The following is a 26,045-nucleotide window of genomic DNA, read 5'->3' as shown; positions in this document are numbered from 1 at the left end:
TTTTCCTTATAGTTTCCTCAAATGTTACAGAGCAGCTTCAAATTCATGAGCAGCAAAACTGTATTTTCCTGCAGAGGCCCAATTTGTTTCTTTGCCCTGTGTCAGAGGCTGGCATTGCTCACCATGACAGCCACCCAGGCAGACAGAAATAGCAAGTTAGAACGTGACACCCTGGTGCAGCACAGCCCAGAGACAGGAGATACTTTGCACTGGTTATCGCTGGGAGAACATCTTTGTAGCCAAAGCCTTGGTTATCAGAAGCTTTTTATGGCAAGGACTGAGCCCTGAGGGCTAACAGGACAGCTGTGACACAGTTTGAGAAGCTGTGGCTTTTCTGGTAGTTGGCAATGCGGTGGAAGAAGAAAAATCCATTTGCACTGACACAGCTCCTAGAAGCCAATTCTTTATTGAAAGGTCTTGTAAGCATTCCAGTACAGACTTAGCTGTTCTACTGTAGCTTTGAGTTGATGAAGATGAAAAAACATTTTTAAAGAAAAAAAAAAAGCAAGATGGGCACCTCTATAAAATGTCATAGTAGATGAAATTCGAACACTGATTACACCAAAGATAAACATCAAACCACAGAAATTACACACAGCCCCAAGGCAAAGCATGTAAGAAATGTACACAATTGCACTTAAGACTGTAAGAAAGTTATGACAGGCACCACTGCCCAAGCACTCCATGTCCCGGGTCAAGAGGGTACCTGATGGGTATCTCAGCATTCAGAACAGCAGTTTGGAACCAAGGAATACCCAGAGTGTTGTTGTACTGTACATTTGGCTTCTTGGGTGAGTGAGCAATGACCTGGCAGTGCCCAACTGAAGGTTTTTAAGAGAAATCATTATTAAACCAGTTTCACTGGTGGCTGTTGTTTTGTGCTTTTCCCTTAGCTAAAAATCTCAATGTTTTTGACCACAGCACATCCACCAGCTGAGACAGAAAATGTGGCTCATGGAACCCTGATCCTGGGGAACTCAGCAGAAATCCTGTGGTGAGTCTAAGCTCCTCTCAATTTCCAAACATGTAAAAAGCAGTGATATTGCTGATTTCTCTCCACACCCCCATTTTCAGCTGCTCCAGGATTATTCTCCAGCCCTGAGCATTTCAGCCCAAAGGGACTGACTGTAATGAAGGCCTATATTAATTACTGGATCTCTGCCCCTTTTCAGTCTCTTGTGCTATGTTCATCATCCAGGGAGGCCAGCTCTCCTAAATCCAGGCTGCAAATGACTTTTTTGGGAGTTCCCTCTATAAAGCATGAACCCCCCATCTTTGCAAGTGGCAGAGAGACTTAAGCTGGAACTCCATCTACAGTCTCAACACCTCTCCTAGTAAATCCTCCAGCAACATGAGATGACCTCCATGCCTTCCATATCCCCACAGTAAAAATGAATACCTAGCTGGACAGCATTTTTGCCTTTCTCACCCACAGCCCACCCTCCTGCAGTGCCTATACAGAGATTCCGCTGCTTCAGGGGGGCATGTTCAGGCAGGAAAATATTCTTACCAAATCCAATGGATTTCAGAATCCACCCCCTAAAAGGTAGAAAAAAGCAAATATTTTTTACAGTTTGCTCAGCAGGTCACCTCTAATGTTTGGTTCAGTCTGTCATAAACAAAAAATACTCTTTTTGTTGTAACCTCAGATGCTCCAGAAAGTCAGTGAGCTACAGAGCAAATATGCCATTTTGTTTCATTCAAAGTGTGAGATCTTTCACTGTCCTGGAATAATAAACCTCTCTGGCAGGCAGCTGTTGTTTTAGGACAATTTGCTCTTTGTCCTCAAGCTGAAGGAGCTCTGCTGTGCAGGAGGATCTTGCCAGTCCCTGGGGGGGTACCAGTGGAGCTGGTTGCTTGCAGAGCTGCCATGGGCTGCAGGAGGCCTAGTGACCAGATGGAAAACCTAAAGTGTTTATTGGGCCTGGCTGGGATGGAGCTCATCTCCCCACAGCATCCTCACAGTGCTGGGCTGCGTACTGGCACCTGAAAAGGGGCTGGTAACACTCTTTATTAATTATCTTTATCTTGACCAGGTTTGGGGTTTTTTCATTTTATTTTCTCCCCCCAGCCCCCACTCTGCTGTGGAGGGGAGTGATAAGAGCAGCTTGGTGGGCAGCTGATAGTGGTCCAGCCAAGGTTCATCTTCCATGGTGCTTCTTGGCACCCAGCATGGGACACAGACAACGGCAGCTTTGTATCCAGTGTGTTATTGCTGCAGCAGCAGCAAACTCCTGTGGGAGTCAGGGAGTTTGCTGGCTGCACTGCTTATCCTTTATAAGGCTGAAGCTGGGAATGTGCTAGTACAAACAATGGCTCTGGGCTGTGTCCTGGCATGGATGGCCTTGCTGAGCTGCGGGAGCTGTCTTGTCTCCACAAGAGGATGAGGGAATACATCTCCCTCTCCCCGCTCTGGATTGGTGCGGATGATTGTGCAGGTTCCAGGGGTCCTTGTTGGTGGAATCTGGTGTCATCATGGTAGAAGAGAAGATTCCTGGGTGAGGCAATACTGAAATGTGCCCTGAGGCAGCTGTTCCCTGGCTGGCAGGGTGTGGAAGGATTTGGGCAGGTTCCTAGCACAGGTATCACCACCCAGAGCCTGGGACTTCACACCTGAATGGGCAACAACCCTGGCAAACTGGTGTGTCACCTGATGGAGGGGTGCCTTGCCCACCCCAGTGAAAACCAGCAGCTTTTGCCCCATACTGGGGCCTGGTCTGTGCCTCACTTCAGTGCTATGAGAGGGTTGGGCTTGAAGCAGGACTCAAACAACAGCAGCAACTACAGGAACTGCCCCAGGAGTGAAAAAGAAACTGGAAAAAAAAAACAATGGGTCCAACAGAAAGGACTGGAGGTGAGATGGCGCCCAGGAATCCTTCCCAATCCAAGTGTTTCTGTGATAGTAGAGAAGCAGCAATAGCAACCATCAATACACCTGAATCTAATAATAATCTGTTTCACAGAGCTTTGTCTTATCCCTTCCTTGGTAAAATTTCAAAGAAGTTATGGATGGATCCTTCCCCTGAGAAGACAACTATGATGTTAGGAGAAGTAAAAACCCCCAACAGCAACAATCCTGACCTCAGGTGAACACTGAACCCCAACTCTGGGGAAAATCTGAGGAGAGAGAGGGAATTAGGATTGTAAACCAGTGGTGTGCTCACTACACAGGCATGGGCACCAGCATCCAGTACAGCAGAAATTTACACACACCACTGCAGTTACAACCCAAATAAGTACATGGTGCATAGCACATAACACACCAAGTGATTGGACAGGCAAACCCAGGGCACTCTGCACATCCAGTACTTCATGCTGTCAGTACAACACGGTGCTCTGCTGGGTGCTGCTGGGTCTTCCACCACAGACAAGGAAAAACTAGTGGACTGATTGCCTAAGGGATAACCCTGGACTAAAGGAAAGGGACAAAAGTAATGAAGATATGTATTTCACAATGGAAAATCAGAATCAGTTCAGGCAGATTTTTTTTTTTTTCAAGGTGATTTAGTATCAGGCAACTTCTCTTTCATTTTGTTTTGTTTTTACAATTTTTACAATTGTGCTATTGGAAGCATCCATAGAAGGAAAAATACTGTGGAAAGGCTGAGAAAAGACCAATTCTTCTCTGCCCATATTTCACTGCCACAGGAGCTGACAGCTGACATGGAAATAGAATGGAGGAAGGAAGAGGTCTGAATGAGGCACACTGGGACAGATCTTCACCTGTGCCAACATGTCACCTGCAGTCCATGTCACAGCAGTGATATGAGCTGGATCAGAGCTCTGGTCTCCCCATGACTCACTGGACACAGATTCCCCTCCAAGAGGGGAAGTGAAAACCCTTCCTCTAAGTATAAAACTCCTTTCTGGTATCTGAATATCTGACACCTACCAGAAACAATACCCAAAACTTACAAAAATTACCTTACATTGTTATAATGATCTCTCCTTTTTCTAGCTTGTTTGGGGCATTTTATACCTCCTTGTGTACCATGGAGAGACATGAGAGATCACAACTAACTCAGACACCTTCAGCAGAGGGCAGGAAAATCCTCATGTATGTATGAAGAAATAAACTGTCTTACGCATCAGGTCTTGAAGAGTAAACTCTTTGAAATTAGCTTACTTTCTTTATTAAAAAAAAAAAAAGAAATTCAAGTTGATGAGAGTCTCTGGATATCAAAACTGTGCGTCTTTTTCCCTCCTCAGTGCTTCTGTCAGGCACTGACAGCAAAGAGAAGACAGTGCAAGGGGCTGCTGCATTGTCCACAGAGACTGCACAGGCTTTGGACCCAATGGAGAAAGGTTCCCATCTGTCCAACAGCACATGGCTCCAGCCTGGTCTGTCTCCTTGGAGCTAGAGGATCACAGATGATGGCAGTGAGAGCACAAAGTAGCACTGTCTCAGGAACTTGTACAGCTACACCAACTGCCACTGGCATCAGAACCTAAACCTTCTGAAACGTCTCCTTTATTTTTCACCCATTTCTCCTGGAGCACAGGGGAGTTTCAGGTGGCTGCAGCAAAAGAAGACAACAAACCCTCTTTCTGTCTACGTAAGAACATTGTGCGTTTGTTCCCCTGTGTTTTATCGGACAAGGAAGCCAGCTGCCAGGGAGCTGAGGGTCCTGAGGAATACAAGTAGGCATGAAATGACTGTGCACCCCCTCCAGCCTCAGGTGAAAGCCCAGAACCTTGTCTTTGTGAACAAAGTGATGTGTGGAGCTGCCGGGGCGACAAACCCAGGGCGCTGCCCCGATGCCGCTGCGAATAACACGGGCAGCAAGACACGGTCAGCCGTAAGCAACAACGGGCACTACGCACCAAGGGAGCAGTGGCATCTTCTAACACTGGGAACAGAAGAGATGGACAAGACACTAAGTCAGCCTAGGAATAGATGGAGTTCTCCTGTAGCATGCTGTGTCCAGGTGACGGCAGGAAAGGATCGCTGTGGCATTGTCTTCACGCCCACCTCCCGCTGGAAGCAAAACTGCGGCTGAAGGAGAAGGTCATCTCCCCATTCTTGTACTTGCCCCAAGCTCCAAATGGCACTATGACAACTGTGCTGTTGTCTTCAGAGCCAAAATGCACTGCCTGAGAGAAGAAACAAAGTGTCAGCATCAGTGTCTCACTTGGAAAGGGAAATAAGTGTCTGGCTTCACCTGGGACAGCACACCCCGAGGTCGGAGACTCCCTTGCCCCTTCCCAACCTTGATACTCCATTCTGATATGCCACCATCCAGAACCATGGTCAGAAACTGGCCATTTCTGTCTATGACAATGATACTTTCAGCACAGGCAGAAGCTGCAGTTACAATCCCATGCAGTTCCGTGGACAGTGAGCTAAACAAGGTAATTGATGTGATGCTTGGTAAGGATGTGGCAAGACCCAGGGTAAGGAAAAGGCTGGCCAGCAGGACTGGTGAATGTCTCAGCCAGCACAGTTCAATTCAGTTGAATGTGTGGTATTGTGTAAATTAAAACCTAGGTTTTCTTAAGCCAAACCAGCCCAACCAGGAGCCCTTTGGTGCCCAGAGCAGCACTGGCATTACCTGCTCAGTGACCACGTGGGCAGCCTCAGCAGGGTCATGGCACTGGCTGATGAAGTCGCAGATCTCCTGGCTGTTCACTATGAAGTTGATGCCATCGGTTGTCAGCACCAGGAAGCTGTCGTCTGCGTGGTGCAGCTGCAACAGAGGCACATGGGATGCATGACCCTGGGTGAGTGCTGCAAGGCAAGGGAACTGCCCCCATGTTTTTACACTCTTGCAAAGCAGTTTTTTACTTTCTGGGGTACTGTGTGCTCTCCTGCAAAAATTTTCCTGAAGCTAAGGATTTCAAGGAAGACATGATGGCACTACAGTAATTTCTCTTAATCCCTAGTGGGTGGCACTTTATTGGAACCAAAACAATAGAAGTTCTTGGGGCCCTGGGAGGTTCATTGGGGAAAAGTAACAAACAGAATATGAACTGACAGGAGAGCTTCCTGCCGAAGTGGAGGCTGAACACCTTCTGGGTGTTTAATTTGTTTTCTAGATGACTACAGAGCTATGGTAAGATACATGCAGCTGTCCTTTCCTCCTCCTCTTCCTCTCTCAACTGTGCAAATCTCTACACATCTTACTTTTTTGATGGCAGCCCATCCATATCCCACTCAGTTCTCAGTGATGGTTTTATACCAGCATTAACCTCAAAATTATTCATTTGACCACAGGACCCAAACAGACTAACACCTGCAATACTTATCATGTGTTACCTTTCTTCCCTCATCATATATTTTGCTGTGAGAAGTGAGATTTAGAAGTTGATCTGTTTGAATTTAGTACCAGATTCTTTTCTGTGCTGTTAGTGTTACTCTGAAACTACTTAATGAGAATTGTTCTCTGGTTATTTCAGTAAAAATCAATGTGTGGCCATCAGGCTTCACCTGGGCTCATGTTGTGTGCGTACCACCACTGCATCAAATACCTATGAAGCCCGTTAGTCCAAGTGCTGCTGTCCCTGTAAACCAGACCTTCTTTTACCTGAACCCTTTTTGTTTCTGGCTGGGCTATCACACCACTGTTTTTAAGATCCAAATCTCCTATGCTTCGTGTCATTGCAAGTCTACCATTCACATGAGGTTGTCCCAAACTGTTCCAGGAAACGAAGCCACCACACTTCTTAATCCTGTCCAGAGGCACAAAAGAAAAAACACATGAGTTACTGCTTCCACCATTACTCCTATCTTTATCTTCTATTTCTGTCAGTAGCTAGAATGAGGAATGATGTATGGAGAGCCTAAGCTGGGAGGCTGAGGGTTGGCTTTAGCTGTTTGAAGGGCTCTATGAAAGGGATGTGTCTTGGTGGGCTGAGTCCTGGCCTGGGAATCACAGTGCATTTACTCTATGCATTTTCCAGCTAGGTTCTAAGATGGTTCTAACTTGGCACTTTTGGACAAGTCTGAACCATGTGGTCATAGCTCTGTTCTGAATCTCAGTGATGCTGGTATTACTGCTGAGATCTTACGCTCATGGAGGTCTTTCCACATCCCTGGTCCTCGGGACCCAGTGCATTAACTGGAGCTTACTGTCAGCTCAGAGTGGTCTCAGAGCTCTATATTCAACTCTGCTTTCTTCCTGTCCCAAGCCAGCAGCAGAGCACAAGTCCATCCTGACTGAGGCCATGCTCTGGGAAGCCACATCATCAGCCAGCAGGTACCTTTCCTTCTCCTCTTTTCTCTCTGGAGTATGGTCAATGGTGAGTTTCATGGGCTTTCCTTTCCGGCACAGCAGAGCACGACTGTCTCCCACACTTGCCACAACCAGCTCAATTCCATCCCGGAGCAGAGCCACTGTTGCAGTGGTCCCAGAGCTCAGCAGAGTTGCTACAAATGTCATCAAAGAGAGAAGGTTTAGCACTGCCTCAAAGAGTGGAGCCCTTTATAACAGCAACAGTTTCAATTGGTAAAATAAAGACAACTTGTGCTCTACCTAATCAGCAAGTAACTGCTTTTAAGTTTAAACTAAATTTACACATTAAAAAAAAAAAAAAAAAAAAAAAAAAAAAAAAAAAAAAAAGCGCAAACATGCATGCATGTAGAACTGGAGGAAGAGAGAAAGGGGAGGTGGGAAGGATTGTGTGTTTCTGCGCAACAACATGGCTCCATGCAAGCAGGGCAAATGGGATAAAAGCAGTACAAGGTACAGTAGCTTCCTTTCAGTTTGTAGCAGAGTTTTTCAGCCCCATGTGCTCACCTCAAGTTACAGGGTTATTGTTCTTATCCCTGGGCACAGTTGATTGCACAAGTAGGTCACCATAAAGGTGATGGCTCTTTCTTTCTGTTAGATAGTGAAGTGGGCAATTATATAGTAATATATAAATTATAGTTACAGTAATTTTAATTCCATATAGATCACCAGGGGGAAAGCAGTAGATCAGTCTGTGGCATCCTCCTATTGCTGTCAGAGCTGTTACACTTCCCCTCTGCTTCCCTCAGTGGAGGATTCAGCCAACAGGCTGCCTGGCTTTTTACAGGAAAGGTGTTCCACATCCTGTCAACTTGCTGGAGGTCCCAGTGCAAAGGTGAAGCTGGATTCTGAGATTCAGTCTTGCCTTGTGCCTGCAAACTGATGCAGGTGGCAGTGGCTGTCTGGGAAGCCTGCCCAGGGCACTGCTGGGATCACCTGACAGGGATTCACTGTGAGTGCCCAGAGGGCAAAACAGAGCCCTGGTGCTGCCCTTCTGCTCTACAGAGCAAGGGAGTGAGCTGAGCTGGCTGACTTGCACTCATGGACCTGCCTGGATTCACTCATACAAGCAGATTTAAGGGCTTCTCATTTCTACTGCTGCAATGGTCTGGAGGAAAAAAAAAAAAAAAAAAAAAAAAAAAAAAAAAAAAAAAAAAAGAAACTCTTGAAAAAGAGAAATGCAAGTGCCTATTTCAGGAAAAATATCTGTTCTATCATCTGCAGTGAAGAAATGCCAGAAAAACTGCCCAGCTTTCCTTGTTTTCTTTGCTTTTTGGAAGGGCAAGTCCCACTTTACAGTTATTGTCATCTTTATCTGCAAATTCTGCAGAGGAAACCCAGCAAGAGAAGCCTAGAAAGCCCCTGCTGACTTGAGCTATTACACCAAAATGTCTGGACAGGACCAGCTACTGCCTGGAACACATTTGCATCTACAGCCAATGCAAATCCCCTTGAAAGGCCCTCTGTAGGTCACCTGCATTCTGGGCTTTTCCAGTTGTTCTGGTTTTTCAAAGCAAGCCAATTTGAGATGAGTTTTGGGCTTGCTTAGGAATGTGACTTCCCAGTTATATTCTTGTTTTCATGTGCTAACAGTTAACATGTCACTGTCTTTTCACCACTGCTTCTGCAGAGATCAGCTACAACTACATGTGCTCCTACCTCTGGCCCTGCAGCCCTGACCCCGGGGACATGGGACAGATTTGAGACAGGACTTTGTATTTGATCCCAAGGAATGCCAGGCAGCCCCAAATCTGACCAGATGCCAACAGATAGCAACAGAAATGCAAGAGCTGTGAGATCTTTACAGCCTTCCTTTCCTAACCCTGTGAGGTCTCAGCACCCTGTAAGTCGAACGGGGCTGGGAGTAAACTGAATTCACCAAGCCCTGGAAGATGCATTGAGCCTTGTTGTGCAGTGAAAGCAGCGAGTCCATGAATAAAAAAAAAAAACCCAAACACAAACCCTCACAAACAGGTGTTAATTAAGCTGGTGTTATTATTTAAAACAGGTATTATTACTGCAGTGAGGACTGGGTTTAGCTGAACGCTGAACCAGCGGGTCAGGGGTGACCATCATTGGCCATGGTCACACCTTGGGCTGTGCCAGAGCCATGCAGGCTGGGACACTGGAAACTGGATGTGGCAGCTTCTGACCGGTGGCACTGGTGGCCACCGACATCCTGTTTCTCATCTGAAGCAAGGACTAGCCCAGTGCAGGGTCACTTTGAGGCACATTTTGAAAATAAGATATTAAAAAGTACCAGTGCAATTAGAACTTTTAGTAGAACCAGTAAAATACCTGTTTTAGCAAACAGTTAGAACAAGTGAAATAGAACAACCTATGTTAAACTACCTCTATTTTATAGAAGATACCTTTCATTTAGACATTAAAATTAATGCAGAAGTGCTGCTACTTTCCCATTTCATTCTGTGGGTTTAGAACTATGCTGAGAAATATAGAAAAAGTTAAATCATAGTCTTCAATTCACAGAAGACTGGAAATATTTGGAATTAAGGTGAATCTGCATCTTTTCAGTGCAAACTCCCAAAGAAAAGAGCTGCTATCACAAAATCAAGGGCTGGTACTAAAGAACAAGATATTGTCCAGAATTGTGGTAAAGAACATAGTGACTTGAACTTTATATGTTTAGTAGTTAAATAGCACTCCTAGGAAAAAAAATACATGCTGCTCACAATCTCTTCCTTGGATCCAGTTCATGCTCTGGGTAGGGATGCAAGAACATGCATGAAGCCAGATACAGCATTATGTGATTTCTAGCAGAGCTCAAAACCACAGGAATGATGATGGGATAACATTTCTAATGCTTTTCTACAACTGCTACTAGTTTAACACAAAATATGTTGCATCAGCACACGTTTTGGTTTTAACAATTAAAATGTTTGTTTTCCTAACAATATCACTATAAAACTAAGATCTTTCAATAGGTTCTTAACACTCACTGGACAACTTCTACTGCAAGTCATCTCAACTAATGTGACAAAGAGGATGTGGAAACCTTCCAGTAGTCCAGGCTAGGAACCGCTGGACTCCTTCACCTGGGACAAAATTAAGCAGATCTCTCTTTCCACTGAAGCCCAGCTTAAAGTGTCCAGGGCCTCCAGTTCTAGAGCTGCTGACCAGGTACAGTGTCTGCCACAAATAACACGCACACAGAGGCAAATAGGAAATTCACCCAGGGACTTTGTTCAAACAAAATAAACCTGCAACACTGGAGATGCAAGAATAAGGGCTGCAGAACAGTAGATGGAGTCAGTCACTCTCAGGTCTGCCTGCACTGCCCTGTGCAGGTCATGTAGGAAGCATCTGTATCTTTGGCCTTGGTAAATCAGCCTTGGTATTTCTGAGGAATTTCCACTGTTCTTGCCTTCTCACTAAAACTGTGTGGAAAAACCAGTTTAAATTCAGCCCAAATAAAATGTAAATTTTGTTTCCCCTATGGAGATAAGTAACCAACCACCAGATCAAATGAAGAATTTTATCAATGCCAGAGGACCAGTTGTCTCATATATGGCAAGAGTGGCCACAGAAGAACATCTGCTCCCTCAAGGTAATTACACAAATATGGGGAATTCAAACCAGTGCCAAATGAAATGGGGCCATCTTAAAGGCTGATTAGAAGCTTATGAATTGTTCTGACTAATGGAAAAGTTGGCAAAACAAATATCCTTTTAATATTGTAATTAGTGTCTTCTAAACTGATTAGGTAATAATCAGAGTCCTTGGATAAAAAGGCTGCCTTTGCAATGCTGATAAATTTATGAAATACTCAAGTACAACTTCTGCAGCTCTCCCTTTCCCTCAGTGTTGCAGGTTAACATATTTAAAGAAATGAAAATCATTTTTTGAATGGTAACTTTAAAAAACCCAACAAAACAAACATTACTTTAAAAATACAATTACTTTAAAGTAACTTCTGCTGTTTGTTAGCGTATTAAGAGTCAAGAGTAAGAATCCTTTCAAACATGGGTAGACAAGTTAATACCTGGCTATGTTTTAATAAGATGGCTATTCCAGATGTGAGTGGCCAATGTGATTAGAGTTGGATGCACTGGATGTGGAGGTTGATGGACAAACTCCCTCTTGCTTTCTGTGGCTCACAGTGAACAGAAGCAGTAACATTACCTGGCAGGACTCCAGTAGGCCAAGAAAGGGTGTGTCTCACGTTTCTTCAGAGAAATGCTCAAATTTCCTCAAGCACAGAATTTAATTTCTTATCTCTATCCTTGATGAGCAAAGCTTTCAGCCTTTACATTTTAGTTTTTATGGCTGGTAAAAATAGCAGAAAATTCTGCCCATCTCTGGGGGCCATGGATAATGTAATTTGTTGGATGTGATCTTCCTTTATGTTCTATACCTAACTTTAGCAGTGACTTGAAAGTGACTGGCCTATATTTAAATGCATGGAAGTGAATGAAAACGCATTTTTGAAGAGGTATCAAACACCAAGCTTCAGAGCTCAGACATAGCTCTCAGCTGTTAATGATTACACAGGATTTAGGCAGAGCACAGATTATCCCAGACCTGCCTACAGCAAGTTTCTTATGCTTTTGTGTGGAACGACAGGTATAGGTCACTATCAGAGGGGTTACTGAACCAGGCCCCAGCAGGCCAATACAGCTGGCAATAGCACTGGTGAACTGCATGCCAGACACAGCAGCAGTACCTGGAACACACACATAAACTATTTTTATTATTGAAAGCTCACAGGAACTACCATGCTATGTATTTTCCATCTCTAATTTCAAATACTGTATCATTGTTAAGTGACCTACAGAGGGCCATGCCCTTGAAGACATAGCTGGGGTCTCTCAACAAGGCATGTCTCTAGTCCTGTTAAATTTGTGCCTTAAGGTTTTACCCCTTAAATAGTACTATAACCAATGCCTCAAGCATGCCATTTTGGCTACAGGGATTTGTCCCAGGGTTTAGTTTCCTTCAAACACCCAGGTACAAGTTTTAAAGCTGGCTGTGTGTTAGTAAAGACCTGGACATCCTGAATGTGCACTGTTTTTTTTTTGCAGACACAGTGAAGGGAGTGAGCCCTGGAAGGGTTATCTACTGGAACAAGTCAAAGCTATTATTTTGCACTTCATCAGCTATGGCCAGGTTCCAAAAGGAGGTCAGACTTGGAGAGCATCCAGTGTAACCCAGATACACCAAATTACATAATCAACCACCAACTTCAAGATACTCTAGCAACTGTCTTGACTGTCACATCCAGAATAGCCACACTTAATCAGAACTTTTGCTGGCAAACTGAATCAGTTTGGACACAGGCTTCTAACAAAGACATATGCCAAGCACCGAAATTTTATGTAACTTTCAAAACATCAGTAACAACAAAAATATCTACACAAAGCAGTCAACAAAGTATTGAGTTATTTTAACAACAGATATATGAAAAGTTTAATCTGTTCAGAAATCCAAACTTGACTTTGCACCCTGTTACTCCATTCTTTGCCTCAGAGCTTGATTTTCAGCCAAGAGCAATGGGCTCTCTTAGATCCCCCAGGCTCCTGCAAGAGCTTGCAGGTGCTCAGCCTCAGCTGGAGAAACACTGAGTGCCTGCCAGACCATGGCCCTTGTGGATGTTTGGCAATTCTTTTACCCTCTATTTTGCTTTTTTAATGAAGGGGGCTTGTGCAGTATCCTGGTAACCATTGCATACGTTTTCTGGCATTAGACAACACCAGTTAGTTAAATGGGATGAAAAAAATCCTATAAGCAGTTCTAAAATGCTTGCTGCTTGCTGCACAGTTTGTCAAATATTGTTGTTATCCAATTCTGCAAGTCTCACCTACAAAGCGTTATGGTTGGAAATAGTTTTCAGAAAAACAGAATAATGCATCCAGTGCAGTTCTCAGTCCTTCTGCTCAAGGAGCTGCTCTGACACAGAGATCACTACCATGAGCCAAAGCAAGAGCTGTCTTACTCACAAAGGGGCAGGGAAGGGGACTGTTAGATCTGAAAATTAAATTATCTGATCCAGGGAAGCACATCTGCTCTGCTGATGTCTTTCAAGAGCTCAGCTAAAACTCAGTTCATATGTCAAAAGTAACTCTGGTCTTTTTTACAACATGAAATGCAATGAGAAAATTACCTTTATGGATTCAATCCTCCTTTTTTAAGGGCTGCATCTCAGGATTTAAGACTTTTTTCCCAATCCTTGGTGCAGGCTAGGGTAAGAGGCAGTGCTGCAGCAGTCAGGCTACCTGACCTGCATTTGAGCCTACTTAGATTCATCTAGCAGTTAAAGTGCAGAAAGCCACTCCATTACTTGATTGTATTCAGCCACTGCTTCAGAAAAGCAGCTTGAGAATACAGTATCACTTCAGTCCCGGCAGGGTTTCTTGGTTTCCAGTCTTTCTTGGAGAAAAGACTTCTACAGTTTCTGTTCTTCTGGTAAAACGTCAGTTATTTTGCCCATGCCTGCACCAGCATGGGGACAGGTTTTTTGTCTGGTTGTTTGTGGTTTTTTTTTTTGGTTTTTTGTTTGTTTGTTTGTTTTTTTTTTTTCCTGTTGTGGGTAGGTGGTTTGTTTTTTTTTTTTAGATTTGGTTTGTTTGTGGTTTTATTTTTAAAACTGGCTAAACTGACTCTCAAAATTGTATCTCATGGCTGAGAAAGCTCCTGTGACAGAACTGGGGCAGGCACTTTTACCTCCCTTCCTAAGTTACTCTCTATAAGCTGTGCTTGCTGGAACTTCAGATCTACTTAGTCTCTACACACATATACAAGAACTTCATTAACAGCCAGGATTAAATGGGAGTCTAAAAGGGCTGGTACCAGCTTTACCACAGCCTTACCACAGCCAAACTTGTTTTCCTCTTCACTGCTTTTTTTCCCTTTCCCACTCAGCTACTCCTGTGATTCTGTTTGTGCAGAAGCAACATTGATTGCATTAATTTTGGTTTATGTTCCTCCTCAAGTGCAGCAGCCAAGTTAGGAAGGGGAATTTTGACACTTGCTTTTAATCCACAGGAGTAACAGCTTTAAAACAAACAAACATATAAAAGCACCCACCCCCCACTCCTAAAATAAAAAAAAAAGCTAATAAAAAATCAAAAACACCCCTCTCCATATTTCTTACCAGTAAAATTATGGTCTTTGCAAGTCTAAATCACTCTTTACTACCTTGACAGACATAATTCTTTTTAGAATCACATTAAGAGAAATTCATTGATGATTATGCTAACATTCAGATTCATAACTCCTCCAGTAAATTTGACTGAGACTTACAGTAGTTATTTAATTTTTAGGAGGTAAAGCATAATTGTTTTATTTCCAGTAAGTGACGAAAGCAAAATCCTGTGTTAAGTAAAATTATTTTCAAGCACTTTTTTGGACCTTTTACTGCAAAACTACTGACCAAATAAAAACAAACTTTATTCTCCACACCTATATGAGTAGAATATTTTTTTACCTACCATCAGCAGAGAGATTAGCATGTCTTTCATATGCTTTGTCTATTTCTAGAAAAGCTTTGCTCAAAACATTTTCCAAGTTTTCCTCCTCAGCAAGAAATTCCCTGGAAGCAATCAAGTAAACAAAGAAATTAAACTTCTTTCCAAGAAACATACATCCTGATCAATCTGTTTTGCAGTCTTATCTCCTACCTGCACCCACTAAATGATGCTGGGCTTGAGTGAAAAAGTAATGTGATTTTACTAACAGTGTGCACTGCAAGCATAATCCTGGGAGGATTAGCTACAATGTACAACCCATTGATTCCCTAAGGAAGGAATCTCGGCTGTAATTTATTTGACACACATTGCCTTGATGAGCACTTACTTAATATATTTCTCCATGTACTTATCACAGAAGTCAGCAGCTGCCGCCCCGCCGTGCCCATCGTACACTGCGAAGTACAGGATATCCTCAGTCAGCTGAGCGTAATCGAACCGGTCCTCATTTTCCTTTCGCTTCCCGATGTGGCTGGCACAGCCCACGTTGCTCAGGCTCACCTTTGGGATCGGCTTCCCGTACTTTATGCTAGGTGGGAGGAGAATGGGTTCATCGATGCGATTGTCCCAGATGCCGAAGGTGTCCCATGTGGTCGGCCGCCCGCTCCCGTCGGGGTCGAAGCGGGAGGCGCGGCGCTCGCAGGTGGAGATGGAGCAGGCGGCTGCGGGGCGCTTCTCGTCCTGCAGGAAGCGGGACGAGAGCGCGGCTCTCCTTCTTACTTGGAACCCTCCATTCCGTACCAAATTAATTAGAGTAGCTGTGGACATAACTTGTCTTCGCAGAGATTCGTAGGGGAAAAGAGACCAGGAGCAAAAGATGCGCAGCTGCTGGAATGTGTTAGAGAACGAGGGAAAAACGATCAGGAAACAAGAAGCACAGGAAAGGGAATTTTCAGTTGCATCATTCAGGAAACAATGTCACCCTGAGAGAGCTCGCTAATCATGCGGAGCACAGCACTCCCTGGAAGCGGCTGCAGCGGGATCTGCGTGACTCACCGGGAAACTATCCCACACCCAGCAGCAGCCCACATCCAACCCCAGCTCTCCACACAGAGCCAGGGAGGCACTTCTGCTGGCCCCTTGCAGAATGACATCCTGAGTTTTCAAAGGTTGAAGGGGTTGAGATGGAGCAAATGGGAGTGATGATAATACTAAAATATGAATATGTGAAAATATGAGAGAAGGCTGAGAAATAGAGCTTATCATGCATGCTCTGCAAACACCAGCTGAGATATCTGCACTGTGACTTCTGGGGGGAAGGGAGAGAAAATCTCTTTGCTTAGATTTTAATTTTTTTATCTGCACGTGATATTTGTTTCTGTCACACTTATGGAGATCTTGAACAATACTTTTTAACACAGAGCTGTTAAGTTCATTGTGGTTTGGGTTTTTTTTTTTTTTTTTTTAATTCTAATAATGACTACTAAGATTGTATCCATGGACATCCAGAACTGTACACACAAACTTCCCCCTCAAAACACCCATGCAGCTATTTGCTGTTTTGTCTGGCTTGAAGTTCTCTGCCACCTAGCCCTGAAATGGGCTAACACAGGCAGACAAGATCTACTGGCTTCTCAGATGTCTTTTCCAGTCCAGATAAATTCAAACTCAACACTTGGCTCAGCACAGACAAAAATTCGCTAGTGATGACTCACCTAGCATGCTGAAAAGTGTAGAAAGATTGGATTATTTGATCTTTTGTAGAGTAACACCCAACTTCACCCAAGTCCAAGGATGCAATTTGTAATAATTACATGTTGCAATTGAGTAACTTGAACTGGACCACACAGATCATTGTAACTAACCACACTAAAGATATAAACCCAGTGAGGAATTTCTAACTTAATTACTCAAAGTTTGCTAAGGGCAAAATTATGAGTGATAAGTATAATATAACATAACAAAAGATCTAAATATACCTAGGGTTATGGTGAATGAAAAATAATTATAATAATAATAATTTTAAAAAAAGACAGCAGGGTGATCTGACATAATTGGGCAGCAAACAGCAACACTTGTACTCCAGAGACATTTTAATTCTGGGCTGGAGTGCCTTGCTGTTGTCCTCTGCCCAAGCCAATCACAACTGCATCTCTAGATCTGAAATATTTGTTAAAACTATGTTTTTAAGTTGCTAGATAAGAATCTGTGTACTCACAAAAAAACATGCAATCAAAGGTAAATTAGTAAGGGGTTGCTTTAGTAGAAAATGGCAGTGACAGAGTTTTTGGAAGGCCTTCAATAAACATGTTGTTCCCAGTATGTTCAAAGTATGTTGCTTCAGATGCTGTGGGTTTACCTTTCATGCAATTCTTAGGTTGCATGAAAAGAGGAAAGGTTTCTTTACTTAGCACTTAGAGGTTAACTGTTGACTTGATAAAAGGCTGGATGTTCTGGAAATTACTGTTGTTGCATCAGCTGAATATGGAACTACTTGAGATCTTTAGATTTTCCATTTTACTGCAGGGTGATTGCAATATCACACCCTTATTTTAGCATACTTACAAGTATTTTAAACCTGGTTTACTTCCTGGAGCTGCTTTTTCTTTCATGCTATCCTTGACTTGTAACAGCAGCAGGTTAACTTCCTTCTGTGAAACACAGCAGGACCAAACTAAAAGCCTGTCAATTAGCAAAACCCACACTCGCTTTCATTTCTGTCAGCTTGAGAAGAGAACATGAAATGCTCGCTATATTTAGACTACCCAGTATCCACAGCATGAATCAGAGGATCAATCCAAACTCATAAGCTAATTAATGCATTTGTTCCCTATCAAATTCAACTCTCACCAGGCAAGTAATAATAGTGATGATAGTTTTGCCTTCCAAGTGTCTCTGCAAGTCAGAAGTAGGAACCTGCTCTTTAGTTTGCTATGTAAACAGCTCTGACACACAACAGTCTGTACTTTCCCAGCTGATACGTCTGCAAAGACTGGGCAGACCCATCTGGTCAAAACAAGACCGAGGTAATGAAAAGGGGGGTACCAGAGACAAACTCCAAGATGGACAGTTCTAGACAGAAATCTGCTTTGAGGTGCTCCATCTGATCCTGTTCATCTGTACATGTTTTCTTGGAGGAAAACAGTTCCTACAGACAGGCAGGGAAAGACAGCACTTAAAGCGGGATGAGGTGATTAAGACTGTAGTTTTACAGGCTGGCTGCTGCTCGGCAGATGGAAATTTTCCAGGCTGCCAGAAGAAAAGGGGAAGAAAAGGAAACCCGGAAGAAAGCGAAGGCATGACTGCTGCCCCAGGGGATCCGACGTATGTAAAAAGGAATGTACAAGCCCAAGTGCACTTGCCTCGCGTGCCTTCCCAACCCCACGGATGTGGGCAGGACCGTACGGTTCTGGGTGTTAACCTCGCCATAAAGCAGGTGCGTTGCTGTTTTGTTGTTTGGGTTTTGTTGTTTTTTTTTTTTTTTAAATCCGTAACAATTTAGTCTCACCTCCCTGCCTGGACAGCAAACTGCACACAGACAGCAGCAATTTAAAGACGTCTCTGCTGCAGTTTGCTTATCGCAAGTTACCTCAGACCGCGTTTATTCCGTGCAGTATCAAAACTGCGGCGTCCGCCGGCAGCCCCTGCGGAACGCCAATCCTGCCCAGCCCCGCTCGCTGACATTCCCAGCCCTGCCGCGGCCCTTCCCGCCCAGCAGCCGCGGCTGAAGGAGAAGGGAGAGCGGTGCGAGCGGAAGGGGCAAAAGAAGGAGACGCTTGCAAGCGCGGCCCCTCACCCTCCCTCGCCCCCGGCCCATGACCCGGGCAGGCGGCCCTTACCTCCTCCCGCTCCTGGGCCCGGCGGCGGCAGCGCCTCAGCGGTGCGAGAGCGGCACCTCCCCGGCCGAGGCTGCAGCGCGGCCCCGCCGCCGCCGCCCGGCCCCGCCCGCCGAGCCCGTCCGGCCAATCGGCCCCGGCGGCGGCGGCCGCGCCGGCCGAGCCTCCCCCACCGCCCCCGGCCCGCCCGCCGGCCGCGCCCGGCCCCTCACGGGGGCCTGCGGCTGGGCCAGGAGCAGGGACACGGCGGTGGCTGTGGCCGGGGTGACCCTGCACAGCCCCTGCTTTCACAGAATCACAGAATCGCTTAGGTTGGAAAAGACCGCAGACATCACTGAGTCCAACCACATGAAGTCTTTCCTTAAACACATCCGCAGAGGGTGACTCCATCACCTCCCTGGGCAGCCCATTCCAATGTCTAATCACCATTTTTTTTTTTTTTGGTGAAGAAATTCCCCCTAATTTCACAGAATCACGAATTTACTGAGCTGGAGAGACCCACTCCTGGCCCTGCCTAGGCCGTGTCCTCTCGTCCTGACGCTGGTTGCCTGGGAGAAGAGCCCGACCCCCACCTGGCTGCAGCCTCCTTTCCAGCCTGGATTCGGCAGGTGGAAGCCCGAGGGCCAGGACAGCCAGGCTGTGCCTGCAGCTGCTGCCCGCGGGCTGCCCAAGAGACTTCTGGAAAGCAGCAGTGATGCCCTTATGCAACAAATATCTGAAAGATTTAAAGCACAGTTGTGTGCGCTGCTTCGAGGCAGCTGTTTCCATGAGCAAAGCCCTGCTGCCTCCTGACGTGACCCATGTCCGAGCAGGATTTTAAAGGGATCATTTGCTCCATGCTGTGCTACTGCCAGTCTCTGACCTTTAATGCAATTTGGCAAATCAGATGGCTCTGATTACAAAAGCCTTTGAAACATGCTGACACCTCGTGCTGTCTGCTGGAGACCAGAGTACTCGAAAACAGACAGAGCCAACGCAATTTCCATAGGAGCTTACGGAGGTCGCTGTCAAGTTTGTCCTATATATTTTTGAAGTAAAGAAACCTTTGTTTTGTTGGAATGAGGTTTTTGGTTGCTGCAAAACCTGGCCAGAAAAGCAGCAAATACCTCTCAGACCTCTCACTGTACAGCTCTACTTGTAGAAGAAGGGGTTAGGTGAATATGGCAGCACGTACCAGATCATTCTGATTTCCAGATGTGTGGTGTCCCACTCGGCACTTAGAATGGAATTTGATCCTGTGAGTCTTTTGGGGATAGCAACAGTGTCATCTGTCACTGCAGGTTGTTCTCTGGTTCCCGTTAGTCCTCAGCGAGACAGGAAAAACAAAGCTCTCCTGCCAACTCTTCTGGCATTGGGCAGAGAGCAGCAGTTCTGAGCACAAAGGATCCATACAGGGGTATATCCAAGCTAACACAGTGAATTACTGAGAACCAGCACATCATCTGTAAAACAGGTATTACTATTTACAGAGCAGCACCAGTGGGGTCTTCTCAGAAGTGTCAGGGTCCTACACCATATGGAGGCATGAGTGCTGGGAGACAATTTCTGCCCCACTGAGTTGGCAGTGAAAGGCCAGCATGGAAATGATAAATGTTTCATGCTGAGCCTTTATATGCAGTAGAACTGCTCTTATCTTTACAAGGCTTTGGAAGGCAAGTGGGAGGCATCTGGAGAGGCAGCAGGAAAAATAGAGGCAGCAAGCATAAGAATAGCTTTGTGAGAAGGCAGAAGGCTTGAAGACAAGGTCAGGGCACAATGGCAAGAACATGCAGAGGAACAGGTCAGGGCACAGGGCAGGCAGGATGGGCTGCAGTGCAGTGTTTGGTACTTTGAAGGGCCTCTGATATCACTTGGAGGACAGGAGGCAAAAAAATTTAGGAACAGGAAAGGCAGGAACTTGTACTATGCAATATTTGGTTTTGACTGGAAACAGTTAATTTAGTCTTTCCCCTCACAAGTTTTTTTTCCTCTAAAGGATGAGTTAAGTATTCCTAGATTCCAGCTCTCCTAACAAGGAATTTCTGCTCCTGCAAGGTTCTCTCTCTCTTCTGTCTTACTGCCTCTGTTTTTGCTGCTTTGTCAAGTTCCTGAGCTTTCCCTCCCTTGCCTCCTATTCTACTTTATTTTTTTCTCCTTTTTATTAAAGTTTATTAATGATTTGCACATATTTTTCTATGATTATGTCTCTCCTGCTGCCTCTTCCCTTTTTCACTCATCTTTCCTGCATGCTTCCATCTTTGAATTCTAAACCCTTAATCTGGGACTGTCTTGTGTGACTGGAAAACAAACCAGACTCCTGGGGCTGGTTGTCTATGTGCTGTTCTACCCAGCATTGTAATTGAATAAACAACAGCTGGAATTCTGGTGGCAGGAAAATAAACGTCCTTTTTAATCCCCATGTATCATATCTCAGACCAAGCTATAAATGCAGGGCAAGCTGATTCTGAACGCCATGCTCTTCTCACCAGCACATGATGTTAAAAGGTTGGAGAATTTACTCTTGCACCATGCTTTCTATCCTCATAAGTGAAGAATTTTTCCTTATGGTACACTCCTGGCTAATTATCTGTCTGTACAATCTAGGTCTGCTAGCAGGTCAGAAGAGACCAGAAAAAACCCTGTGGCTGTGGTGAAGTGGTCACTATTTTAACACTAATATTCAAATAACTGGCAACAGCTATAATTTCTCACAGCACTTTTCAAAGGCAGCCCTTCAAAATCAGGTGAGCTATTGTGTCACCCCTGCCATGGCCATTTCACTGCCTGTGCTCATGGATAGCTCTGGATAGTCCAGCTCTCAGCATGGACATTGGTGATAAGAAAAGAGCTGCAGGAAAGCTCATTGGGGATCGCTTTTCCTTGGATCAGGAGTCAAATTTAAGTTCAGGCCCTTGCCTTAGCCATGCTGTGGGTGTGCCCATGATTGGCCTTGTACCTCACTGATCCTGTGCTTCCCTGGCTGATGGATCTTCCGTCTTTACCTCGAACCTGGCTAGTCTCTATGGTCAGGCTCGGTGGTCCCTGGACTGCAGCTGACCCCTGTTGCTGTCCCCAGCTGTCCTGGTTCTCCTTAGGTACTATGGAGCTGTCAGGGAGGTCCCTGCCTGCCTCAGCATCCCCCTTATCCCCAGCCCTGGTGGAGAAGCCATGCTTCTCCCTGCTGACAAGGGCTGCACACAGTCCTCAGGGTGTGGGTAAAAAGCAGCTTTTTTCTCCCAGAGAAATGTGCTTTTTTGGCACTCTTGCCAGGTATTGCCCTTGCACAAATAATCACTGTGTTAACATTGAAACATGACTGAGCAAGCTAATAGCATTCTGTTTAGAAACAAGAAATAAAAAATATTGGTTTTGACACTGCTCAAATGATGTGCAACACTTAATTCTCAAGCTCATGCTCTATATGTTTATGGAGCGAGCAGTGCCAGCACTGCTCAGCACTAGCCAAACCACTGTTGTGTTTTCAACACCACTCCAGCTACAAATACAAACCACAGCACTGAGGGCTACTACAAGAAAGTTAACTAACCCAGTACACTGAGTTTTCTAAAGTAAAAGAAAATGGTTGAATTGTTTATCCTGACTTCAAATGGCTTTGGAGTATTCAAGCAGTTTATTTGGAAACAGAAAAAAAAAAGGTTTGGCTGAGCTTTTTGTGCCCCTAGTGAAGAATATGCCTTCTTAAATGCAGGGAAAAGTGAGTGAGAACAGAATGTTCCTAGCCCTTCACATTGTGCCTTTGGCATTCTCCAACTACAGCATGTTAGCTGTGTAAATTGAATTTCTCCTTGAACTTTTCCAACCTAAATGATTGTATGATTCTATTAGGAAGTATCAGAAGTTGTGATACTTCAAAATATGAGGATGCCATACATGATAACTTTGTATTAGGAATATGAAATCAGAAGATCTGGTTTTTGGGATGGTTGCACAGCAACACAGCTGATTTTGTTTCAGTATCATAGCTTCAGTTTTACAAAGATAATATTCCAGTTCAGAATTCAGTCATCTGCCTGCTGAGAAGAACCACGTGGCTATTTCTGCCTTGATGATTAAAGAATATTCCTAATGATTTTTGAAGAGCTGTTGTAATTTGACAGCAGGAAATGATCGTGGCTTTCGAATATGTAGCAAATATTTTAAAGCAGGCTTTTAAATGGTTTCCTTGGCAACCACTCTTCTTTAGCGATCAATGCATGCTATTAAGTATCCTGCTGGATACGGATCAGCCTTGCACTATTAAAGGCACTCGTTTCCAGCACTGCCGGATCATGCGCAGTTCCTCACTGCCCAACAGCCCGGAGCTCAGAGGGAAGCTCGCTGCCTGCCAGGCATTTTTCCAGACGAGCAAGGACACACCTCTTGGTGCTGAGCTGGCATAGGCGTCCGGAGGGGTGGAGGAGCTGGCCATGCTCACATTGGCTCAACAGCCCCGAGGAATGGGGAGTTTATTTCTCATTTGTTTACGCTTCACCCCCACTACAAGACAATTACTGTGACTTGTAGCTCCCCATTAAAAAATAAAGCAAGCATAGCTCTTCGCTGCACAGCTTGCATTCTTTTATTTTTTATTTTACATCTCAACTGTCTGGGGCATCACATAATTTATCATTCAACCCCATATTCATCATTTATGATCAATAAGAATGTAAAGGCATTCATGATGGAGAATTCTGGAGGCATCATTAACGTAAAGAACATCTCCTGCTCTTCTCCAAAGCTTTCCAATTATGTAATCATTCTGATTTGGATTGGCTTCCTTATTTGCTATGGACATCTGGGATTTAAGGCAGCTTTAGCAGAACTGAGCTGAGCACCTTCAAGAAAACAAATGCTGCTTGGGGGAAACATGCTAAAGTGATCCGAATGGAGGGCACTTGCCTGGTGTTTGTCATAAGCCCAGTGGGAGCCTCGTTGGATGCCTCAGCAGTGCTGGGGTCTCTGGGGGCAGACTTGGAAAATAGGGTTTGTGAAGTGAGATAATTGCTGACAAGCATCCTTTAAGAGATTCTCATACTTGTTTCTTTAGGTAAGCCTGATGTGTAGGAGTAGCTTCTTGCTTGGCCATGCTTTTCTTCCTGGAACTCTCAAGAGAAAGTCTTTTCTAGAACTGACACAGAAAAACAGTGCTTTCTGAAAGCAGTTGCTACTTTGTATTCATGGGTTTGAAGGCAGAAATCAGCACAAATTTCTCAAAGTAGAAATTGTGCAGAAGATAGCTCATGTTTGACCCAGTCTGTGGCATTATTGTACTTACTAGCAGTTTTTATTTCCTTTTCCTTTTTATTTCCTACTCATCTTTGCTTACCAGTTGTTACTCTAACCACTGCCTGCTGTTATAGAAAGTGTTACTGCTTTATCTTAAGAGCAAATAAGAATAGGATAATAAGCATTCAGTGTTGTAAATCCATGCCACTTCTGTAAGACCAAAACTGAAGTAAAATTCAAATTAAATTACATGTTTGTATAAAACCAGAAAAGCCAGGGCCCACATGAAAAATGAAATCCTGAAGCATCATTTTGAAATGCAAACAATTCCATGAAATCTTGTGTTTACAAGTGAGCCTGGGAACTTGCAGGTGCTGACCCAAAGCATATGGAAATTTCAGATAATCCTCATGTTGACTTAGCATGGATGGCACTGCGTCCACAGGAAGATGGATGCATTCAAAATCATGTCCAGCATTGAATGGAAGCTTCAGCTGTGTGTAATCTTTGGTTTTGGCATGAGAGTGTCATACAGAAACATACTCTGTGTGTGATCTGAGCTGCTTTGCCATCTACCTTCTGTACAGGCCCATTACAGGCACTGGGAATCTGGAGTGCTGTGATTCTGCACTTGCAGAATATCTGCTGCTGTCATCTTCTTCCATTTCTGATTATTCCAAAACTCTACATTTGTGCTGATTGAATAACACAAATTTTATTGTCAGCATTTGAAGGAAAAACCTGCTTAGTTCTCAGGACAACTCAATAGGGAGAGGAAAGTAATGTTTGCATTTAGCTTCATTCACAGGGTGGAGGTATGATAGTTGCACTGTTAAATGTCACACTGTGCTTAATCCACATGAGCAGGATTAACTACTTAGGATGATATTTAGGAGTGTTATTTGAATGTTTTCAAAACCAAGTGGAGGGTAATTCAGAAGGCTATTTTAAAAAGAATTGTTTTGAAAGAAATTATAGTAAATATTTATGAAAACAAAATTAAGAATGGCCTTAGTTCTTGGCTTTACTATGACAGGAGGTGGCAGAGCCTACCTGTTTTTTGCACCTAGCTAAGGGAATGGTAATTTTGAACAGGTAGGCACATCCTGATTCAGTCTGTCACCTACTGTCTTCTAATCCTGGGCGAGCCTGGCCCAGCTGTAGTCCTGAATGAAAACACCTAAGGTTACCCCATCAGATGGGAAAACCTCAGTAAACAGAAGTGTTCCCTCACAGGTTCTTATGGATCCTGACTCTACATGCCCTTGGTCTCTGCTCCTTGAGACTCTTGTGAGCTGTTCAGCCTTTTGCCTTTCAGGTGAGTCACTTTGCACAGTTGCATCTGTGCATGATTTTGTTCCCTCTCTCTCATTTTGTGTTTTAGATTGCTCCAAGCCTGTATTTAAGTTCTCATCTTTTTCTACACCACTGTGAAATGACTGTTTTTCCAATGCTTTTTGATCCATGTATGGAAATAAGCGAAAACATGCTTGGTGCTGCAAAGAAAAAGGTTTTTCCTGCAGCACAGAACCAGCCAAAATGCTTTGTAAGAGCACATCTAATTATCTAATCTCTCCCTTCTCTGGCCCCATTCCCTTCCTCTCTGTGATCATCATGCTCCAGCTATGGTTGGCCAGAGTTCTCCCTTGCACAGAGCACAGTGTGTTGCCAATACCACTGTTGTTTGCAGATTTACAAGGTCTGGTTTTAAATGCCCTTGCGACAAACAAAAACATGTACATGCTGCTTCTGTCTTAACAGTTGTTAACCCTAAATCACAGTGTGAGCAGCCAATGAGATGCTAGAGTGCATCTTTTCCAAAATGCTGCTTTACACTGGGGCCCAAACTGCAGAGCTGGAGTGGAGGATCCTTTCCACACGCAGTGCCTGTAAGCTGAGGAGGAAGCCCAGCTGTTCTGCAAGGTACCTCTGCACGGGCTGAAACGCAGCACACTGGCACACAGGAGACATGGAGAGACACAGGCTCTGGTTCTTAATTTCAGGGGAGCCAAGGCAAGCTCTTAGAGTCAGCATTAATACCCTGTGAAAGATGAGTGGAGTTGGCTGTTGTTCCTGCAAGATTTATACCTCTTCTCCACAGGCATCTTGTCCCTTTTTGCTTGGCCTCCACTTCCCACAGAAGTCATAATGTGCCTGTTTCTGAGTTCAGCATGTTCTGAATTCTGCATGATCCTTTGGAAAAGGAGCATTTTAAGATTGTCTTTTAACTGATGCATTTTAAACATAGCTTATCACTTACTGACCACATAGGAACACTTGACCTTTGCATGAACTATGTTCAAAATATTTGATAAAACCATGCAAAATATTCTCCTTTCTAAAAGATTTGA

At 44.4% G+C, this 26,045-nt stretch overlaps 1 protein-coding gene and 1 long non-coding RNA gene across 5 annotated transcripts; one reads left to right on the top strand and one right to left on the bottom strand.

Annotated features, from left to right (window-relative positions):
• Positions 1–387: 387 nt before the first annotated feature.
• On the bottom strand, positions 388–18,584 carry PPM1K (protein phosphatase, Mg2+/Mn2+ dependent 1K). 3 transcript variants are annotated; one of them, XM_053975454.1, is made up of 7 exons: positions 18,493–18,584; positions 15,042–15,541; positions 14,678–14,778; positions 7,201–7,366; positions 6,525–6,669; positions 5,553–5,687; positions 388–5,094 (listed from the first exon to the last, which is right to left on the bottom strand). In XM_053975454.1, exons 2-7 carry the CDS (start codon positions 15,479–15,481, stop codon positions 4,963–4,965), a joined length of 1,119 nt encoding a protein of 372 aa, XP_053831429.1. In that variant the 5' UTR covers positions 15,482–15,541; positions 18,493–18,584; the 3' UTR covers positions 388–4,962. The 3 variants fall into 3 exon arrangements, with proteins under 3 accessions (XP_053831429.1, XP_053831430.1, XP_053831431.1); XM_053975455.1 differs by having other exon boundaries at positions 15,042–15,538; XM_053975456.1 differs by lacking the exon at positions 18,493–18,584 and adding an exon at positions 17,219–17,304.
• LOC128806127 (uncharacterized) lies at positions 17,697–25,491 on the top strand. Of its 2 annotated transcripts, XR_008436720.1 has the most exons (4): positions 17,697–18,089; positions 18,939–19,489; positions 24,931–25,012; positions 25,456–25,491. It is a non-coding gene; the product is annotated as an uncharacterized LOC128806127 (long non-coding RNA). The 2 variants fall into 2 exon arrangements; XR_008436719.1 differs by having other exon boundaries at positions 24,931–25,475.
• The last annotated feature ends 554 nt before the right edge of the window (positions 25,492–26,045 follow it).

The sequence above is a fragment of the Vidua macroura genome, chromosome 4, assembly GCF_024509145.1.
Source record: "Vidua macroura isolate BioBank_ID:100142 chromosome 4, ASM2450914v1, whole genome shotgun sequence".
Lineage (NCBI taxonomy): Eukaryota > Metazoa > Chordata > Aves > Passeriformes > Viduidae > Vidua > Vidua macroura.
The sequence above is the reverse complement of the archived record's forward strand: the minus strand, read 5'-3'. Positions and strand labels throughout refer to the sequence as shown.